At 56.1% G+C, this 7,838-nt stretch overlaps 1 protein-coding gene across 1 annotated transcript; it reads left to right on the forward strand.

The window, feature by feature from the left end:
* Positions 1-259: 259 nt before the first annotated feature.
* On the forward strand, positions 260-5,221 carry LOC112107484 (cytochrome b561). Its single transcript, XM_029912247.1, has 5 exons — positions 260-636; positions 1,619-1,717; positions 2,023-2,126; positions 2,455-2,612; positions 3,574-5,221. The coding sequence occupies exons 1-5, from the start codon at positions 432-434 to the stop codon at positions 3,767-3,769; spliced, it is 762 nt and encodes a 253-aa protein (XP_029768107.1). The 5' UTR covers positions 260-431; the 3' UTR covers positions 3,770-5,221.
* The last annotated feature ends 2,617 nt before the right edge of the window (positions 5,222-7,838 follow it).

Here is a 7,838-nt window from a genome sequence, read left to right on the forward strand (position 1 = left end):
GGCTGGAGCAGTGTTGCCCAATGAGGGGAGACACTGAAAGCTGCCACTAAGCTCAGTGAAAACGACTTGACTGGCCAGTTTGGCAGAGCTGTTTCTGGCCCTCTCCCTTCTAGTTCTTTAAAAGGAAATCCACCCCCAGGGGAATCCTAGCCCAGGCCTACGTCTACACTGCAATCAAGCCCCACGGCCCTGAGTCGCTGAGCCTGGAACAATGGACTCCACTGCTATTTTCAGCCCGGCAGCCCAAGCCCTGCGAGCCGGAGTCAACTGACCTGTGCTCTGGGTTTGTCTTTGCAGTGTAGACACAGTACCCAGCCTGCCTCCCTCTGGGTGTGTCTCCCTCGTGCCGTCGGGTTGCCACGCTGATCACTTTTCTCCTTGTTCTTGCAGTTTGAGATTGTCTCCCAGGAGCGTCCCTAGCCTCGCCTGGCATGGAGGACGGTCTCACCAGGCCTGCGAGCCCAGCAGGGCTCTCCTGGTACATGGCAGTCTCTCAGCTGTTAGGTTTGACTGTGATCGCCATGACCGGCGCCTGGATGGGCCAGTACCGGGGCGGTATTGCTTGGGAAAGCGTGCTGCAGTTCAATGTCCACCCTCTCTGCATGGTCATTGGCATGGTCTTCCTCCAAGGGGATGGTAAGCTAGGATCCTGATGTTGAATTGCTGAAGGGCTAAGAGCATTCAAAATGCTACCTACCTCTCAGCCAGGCTCCTGAGCAGTGCTGGAAATGACCCCTTCACTGCCACGATCACACAGCTACCTCCAGCTGTTTGCTGGAAAGTCTCCGTGTGTCTGGTGCAGCCTTAATGGAGTGACTCCTGATTTCCATGGGAGTAATTGGCTTGGAATCATGACCTTAATGCCTCCCATTGCTCGGCTGCGGTTCAGCAGTATTAGGGCTTTGACACTAAGAAGGTAACTCGGTCCAGGTAGCCAACCTGGGCAAGGACAAAGCTGTCCCCCGGTGTTAGCAATGGGGACTGGAGCTGGGGTAACAGGTGCACTGGGTTGCTTCAGTACGAGGTACTTACCGTTCTGCTCGGGTGCCGGAGTAGGATGCTACCAGCTCCCCGCCCACCCCAGTCTCTGGTGACAGTGCAGCCTCCTGCGGGTGGTGAGATTCCCGCTCTCCGCGGAGCGGAGCTGACGTGGCCCAAACCCGCGGCCGGCAGAGCACTTAGAAGGGAGCTCGGCGTTGTGCCCTGCTGCGTTTCGCACTAATGTAATTGTGCAGAGCCGGGGGCAGGAATCGTCTCCCAGACGGCCACTTGGGCAGAGAGCTGATTGCGGCTGTACAGAGCCGTGATGGGGAAAGTGCATCAGCAGGTGCCCCCAGACAGCCCCTGGGGCTTACAGAAAAGATTAATTGTAGCAAATTAGATTTGGAAAAGGCAGTTGGGAGAACAAGCAAGTGCTTAGCGCTCCCGTCAGCATGAGTCACCCTCTGCCTGCCTCCAGCGGCTCTGACACATTCGTTTTAGTGCCGATTCTCCCCGTCCTCGGGGCCCCGGGACCCCACCTGGTCTGGGGAAGGTTCCCTTTGCTCTGGGCTGCAGAGCCGAGGAGGCTGTTCCCTGCCCACCCCCACTGCCTCTCACGCATGTTTCTCTCCCCCAGCTCTCCTGGTTTACCGGGTCTTCAGGAACGAGACCAAGCGCTCAGCCAAAATCCTCCACGGGCTCCTCCACGCCTTCGCGCTGCTCATCGCCCTTGTGGGTGAGTCTCGGCCGCCCCAGTGGAAAGGTGACCCGGAAGGACCCGCGTGGCCGTCCCCATGCCCCTAAGGCCGCTGGGTTGGGTCAGCGGCATCCTGCCCAGAGAGGCTTTTCAATCCAGCCGCTTCTGTTACAAGGAAAAGATCATCCCAGGCTCCCAGAGCAGAGCCCTTTGCGGTTTGGGGCTCTGCTCCCCGTGCTGGGTTGGGTGGCGGGTCCAGGCTGGATCCCTGAGTGCGGTGTGGGTGCGAACGGGCTAACGAATGGGCCCCAGCCCTAACCGGCCGCCTCCTGCCATCCCTGCAGGGGTGATCGCCGTGTTCGATTACCACAGGAAGAAAGGCTTTGCAGACATGTACAGCCTGCACAGCTGGTGTGGAATAGCAGCCTTCAGCCTCTACTTCATCCAGGTGAGGAGGAGGAGGGTGCCCTTCGGGAGAGCTGCGTCCTGCCTTGCAGTCAGACAGGCAGAGTCCTCCAGTGGTTAGAGCAGGGGCTGGGGGTCAGGACTGCCGGGTTCATTTTGAATCTCCAGTCTCTGTATCTTGGCTGCAGGCAGCGTCTGAGGAGGGCTTGCCTGGACTAGCCTACGATCACCAGTCTTGGGTTAGCCGGGCCAGGAGCTAATTTGCTCCGACTTCTGAGGCCTGTTGTAATAACACCAACTTCCCGTGGGAAGCCTGGGCTCTGCAGGGAAAGGGCCCTTCAGCCCCTCTGCACTTTCTCCTTCCCCTCCAGTGGCTCATGGGCTTCAGCTTCTTCCTGTTTCCTGGAGCATCCTTCTCGCTCCGCAGCAGATACAAACCGCAGCACGTCTTCTTCGGCGTCTTCCTCCTCGTTCTCTCCATCGCCACCTGCCTGCTGGGCATCAAGGAGCTGCTCCTCTTCAGTATCCAGTAAGTGCCGGAAGCATCTGGGCTGCAATTCACAGCGGCCCCCGGGAGTTTAGAAACAAGACGCCCTTGCCGCAGGCCGGCACCTCCCAGGGAAATGGAGTGAATGGGTTGGCCGGACCCAGATTTCAGTCCTATCACCGAACCTCCCTCAGTGTGAGGGCTCTCACCTCTCGTAAACGTGGGGCTGGTTCAGGCCCTCAGCGGGCAAATCTGACTTTTCTCAAAGGCAACGGCCTCGGTGGCAAAAATAGCCGGAGGCTCAGCTGGGGGCTGAGCCACGGGCCCTAATGACTGGAGCTGCTGGAAATCTTTCACCTGGAACGTTTGCCATTAGAAAACGTAAATTGAAATGTTTTCCAGGCTTGTTTCTGAAAGGGAGAATGGACGTGGGTGTCCTTTCTCCAGGGCTAGTGCAAATTACACAACCCCCTTCTTGGCTTGATCCCTCGAGCATGTGCAGGCGGGGCGGTGTCCGCTGTCAGCGAACGCCAGGCCCCAAATGCACTTCAAAGCCCTTCCCACGGCAGGCAAGACCCTGTCCCTCTCCTCCCCCCAGCACCTCGAACACATGCAGATTTGGCTCCCTGTGGCTCTGCAGCTCATTCACCCATGCTGCCGCTGTGACGGGGAGCGTGACCCCCCCCCCCCATGTTAGAACAGGCAGCAAAGTAGCTGGAGAGCATTTCTTGGGGCCCATCTCCAATCAGACCCTTAGCATGTGTTCTTGCCTCTGGCCGTGGCCTCAGAGGAGAGGAAACACTCCCAGGGCCATAGGGGGCTGTGGGCCGCCCACTGCAGGCTCAGGAAGGTTGGGTGTCATTTCCTGGGCCGTGGGTGGGAGAAGCGTGGTACCGTGGTCTGGGCTGGACCGCAGGGAACCACGTGTGCGGCAGGGCAGACGTTTTCCTCCTCTGGCGGAGGGAACCCTTGTTCTCAGCGCAGCCCCTCTCTGCTCCCGCAGGGCCACCTACAGCTCGTTCGTGCCTGAAGGGATCCTGGCCAACGTCCTGGGCCTGTTGCTGATCGTCTTTGGCCTGGTGATCGGCTACATCCTGACGCGGGACGAGTGGAAGCGGCCGCCCCTGGCTGAGGAGCTGGCCCTGTCCATGGATTTTAAAACCCTCACTAAAGGGGAGAGCCCCAGCAGCAGCCAGTGATGGCTCCCTGGCTGGGGAGCTCCCCCCAGAGGCAGGGCGGGGGTGGACTTTGTGGTCGTTGCTCACTCCTGCATGTACTAGCCCCTCCGGTGTCTGTTGCTGGTGTGTTGGTGTTGCTGTGACCTCTCTGCCACCTGCTGGTTGTTACGCATACAGCTGGTGCGAGGGGGGGGGCATCTGCTTTGACCCCCTGTCTGCAGGGGAGCTGTGTGCCAATGCGGCAGCTCCCAGCCCCATCCTGGTAATAGGCATCATGTCGCTCTGGGACACTGGGTTGTGCCATGTTCTCCCACTGAGCCCTTATGCCATCCATGGCCACTCCCCTGCCACCCAAATCATGGGGGATGGGCTTTGGATGTGCCAGGCTCAGGGGCATTCCCGGCTGGCTGAGCTGCTGGGCGGGGGTTGGCTCCCTCGCCCCTCAAGCAGCAGGACGGCAGCACTTCCATTTCCCAGCCTGTCTGGCAAGTTAGCTCGAGGCCCACTAACACATCTAACTCAAGTGTGGACGAAGGTCAGGGCCTGGCTCGCTCCTTCAGTTGCCTGCACTGACGACTTCTCCCTCCTCGAGTTCACTCAGAATGCCAAGCGGTGTGTCTAACACCACGCTCCATGGCAGCCAAACCCAGTCCTCGAGGACCCTGGTTTTAAACCCGCCCTCACTTGCATGCAAAGCTTTTTGTCTCTCTCGGGCTAGGGTATTTTTAATGAGCACTTGGTATTTGTGCTAACCCGTCTGCAGCCTCCTGCTGGCAGCAGCACCTCTCTCTGATCAGTCAGCGGGGGGGGCATGTACATGTGCTGCTGTCTGCCCCGGGTCAGATAACCCCCCCGGCCCTTAAACCCAGCCTAGACATCAGTGTTTTTAGAAATCCTCATCCCTGGTGCCTCTCGTTCCTGACGGGGCCGCCCCAGCTCCATTCTGCTGAGATAAGGCAGCGCTTCAGCCAGCTGATGTTGAGCAGAGCAGAAATGCAGGGTTGGTAAGGTCTAGTGACTGGAGGGGCAGTGAATTTTTTTAAAATTATGTTCAAGTAAAGGCCTGGTTCCCCCCAGCTCTCACTGCAGGGAGCACAGTCCCTGTCCGCACGAGTGACCCCTGGGCAGCTGCCAGTGGCTTTTCTTAACATCTAAAATGCAAAACTTTCCCATCTACTCCTTTGTTTGCTCGTCTCTGTAAGCAGCTGCAGGACTTCAGGTGTTGACAGGCAGTGCTGGTGCCTAGTGATACTGCAGCAAAGGCCTCGCCTCCCTGCGGGGTCTTTGCACTGATCACCTGTTAAATATTCCCTTCTTGCATGACTGAATCAGGGACTAGCCCCACTCTCCAATGCAGCTTTGTACGCAGAGCGTGGCAGCCCCTGGCTGAACGGTGCATGGGGTCGAGGTTAGCAGACTAACGCCTTGAGAGCCTTCTAGCCATGCTTTCCTCAACGGGTGGTCGAGCACCCCCCCCCCCCCCTGCCGGCTTAATAGAGCACACACACCCCTCCCCCGCTGACTGTTACTAGAGCACACCCAGCTCCCTGGTGGTCCAGGATGCTGTGTTGCGATAACAGCTGTACCCTGGCCAACTTGTTTGTAACACCATCGCTTCACTCTACAACACCGGTGTTCAACCTAAAGCATTTCAAATGGAGACATGGCCCCCCCTTAGCCATAGTTTGCAGCCCCCCAGGTGGCCACAAAGCACAGGTTGAACACCACTCCTGTTTCAGGGGGTCTGCCAAGCATGCTCGGCATTAGGGCCCTGGGCAGAAAGCCAAAGTTGTCCTGCACAGGAGTGAAAGAGAGAGTGCAGGGCCCCTTCACACCAGCCCTGGCTTTTATATGCAGAAAAATAGTTGTTGGGGCACAGGTGGGCTCTAGCAGATAACTGCTGGGGGGAGGAGCTTTGACAGCCGTGCCTGAGCTGTTAATTAGCAGATACTGTTTGTAAACCCAGAAAAACTTTATCATGTGGCTGCTGATTCTCGTTGTAAACATTTCCCCAGCCTGTGTTCAGTGCAGATTCTGACTCGTTCCCCTAAAGTGACCTGAGCCCGATAAAGCTTGAGCTGAGGGTTTGCTTGTCCCACTCCCACCACTGCCTCCCTTTCACACTCCCCCTGCTGAGCAGAGAGGGGCTGGGCCTCTGGCGTGATGCTGGCTCTGTTTACCTCAGCACTCAAGCTGGGCCCCCCAAAATCACCAGGCCCCTGTGAAAACCTCCGCTCACATTTTACTTCCACTGCCAGAGACACACTTAAAGAAACGTCCGTTTGGAACTTCTGTAGTGAGCGAGATCTGGCTAGCGCGTCTGCTAACACTGCCAGGGCGCCTGCCCGGTTTTTGAAAGACAGCAGTCATCCCCTGTCCCGACTCTGGGAAGAAAAGGGGAGCAAATGTGTGGTGCGTGCAGAAAAAACTGTGCAAAACTATTCTGGCCAGTGTTTGAAATTCTCTCTCCCCTGACTTCAGTGGAGTCAGGATTTCACCCACTTTTTGGGCTGATCTTGTCTCTCAGGAGAACCAATGCAAGTTCCTTTAGTCTGAAAAACAACTGGCCAACTCCGTACGGTTTGCTCAGAAAAGTAACACCCTGCTAGGGCCGTGTTTCCCTTCCCAGCAGTGCACTCATCTCTCACGGCCAAAAAAAAAAAAAAAAGCTTGTATCAAACAGAGGGTGTAAAGTCCCCTGGAAAAATGCCTGCCAGCGATGGGCATTTGCAGCAGATTCTTGTACTGCAGAAACCTCTCCTCTGCCAAATGCATATTCCTGAACTGACCCCAAATGCTGCAGCTAATGTTTACATGGGCGAATATTTTCTAGGCTGTTTTAAAACCAAATGATCTTTAAAGCCGCGTCGAAGGAGCCGCAATCAGCGCATTATGCTGGTGGCTCATAAATGCTAGTAAGGAAAAAACATGTTAATGAAATGCTGCGCTAAACAGTCTCTGTTTGAACTCTGTTTGCCTGTACTGCACCTGAGTCAATAAATCCTGGTAACTAGCCTGGGCCACTCTTTATATTCTTTCTAGCTGGCCAAAGTAAGCACAACTCCTCGGGTCATCTTGGAGCCAGAGCTAACAGATTGAGCGGTCTGATTACTTCACGTTCATTGCATGCTTCCAGTAAAGGACGTATCTATCACCGCTGAGAAGCTGTAGCAAATACGTAAATTAAGGCCCACGTCGCTTGGGTGTGTGAGTTAGTGCCTGGTCCTGAGAGGCTCAGGCTTAGTTTAAGGGCCAGATTTGTAAAGGCATCTAGATGCCTAAACATGCATATAACCCACCTACCTACCGTTTAATAATCTGGCCCCATATAACTTGTGCCCAACATCACCGCGTGATCCGGCACGGAGTGCAGTGCTTAACCATGTGACTGCCCCTGTGCAGGTCCTGCCCTTGTCTTTAAGGATGCCAGAGGCCGTTTGGCTCAAACGAGAGGGGCGAATACAGAAAATACCTCTCCTGCCCAGCTAGACAGAGAGCGACTCGCATGCTGTGGTGTGTGAGCAAGGTGCTGCCTGGTGGAGGTACCAGCAGGGCAATGGGCTGTAACTGCTCTCTTTGGAAAGGGGGTTTGCTAAAGTGCAGTCACTCAATGCTTCCCAGCCCAACAGCCAGTAGGGCTGCAGCACAGCAGGGGCCCTGAGGTTCTACATACCTTGAGGCAGCAGTTCTCCAGCTGTGGTAAGCATCATTCCCACTAGCATCGTGCACCCCACGCTCGGGTGCTCTGCAGGGTTGCTGGAAGCCGGCTAGTCCAACAAAAATCTGTTCTAACTACGCAGCTGCCAATCACGAGTGGCTGTGTTTTAGCTGAGGCTCAGAAGGACTGTTGGGTTAGGTGCTCACCTAAATTCCCTTGCAATGCCATTTTTCTATTAGTCAAGGTCATGTTATTTATCAACAGCTCAGGGTGCTGGAATGAGCCTTTTCCTCTTGGGGGAGTAGTGGAACTGGTACAAGACGACGGAGGCAGCCTGTGTGCTCCACATACAAGCTGCTCTGCTGGGGAGAAATCTCGTCTACCAGGCAGTAGGTGGTTCAAGGCAGTGGCATGCTTAGGAAGAGACTGGTC

The sequence above is a fragment of the Terrapene carolina genome, unplaced genomic scaffold (genome assembly GCF_002925995.2).
Source record: "Terrapene carolina triunguis isolate 2854851 unplaced genomic scaffold, T_m_triunguis-2.0 Scaffold193, whole genome shotgun sequence".
Taxonomy (NCBI): domain Eukaryota; kingdom Metazoa; phylum Chordata; order Testudines; family Emydidae; genus Terrapene; species Terrapene triunguis.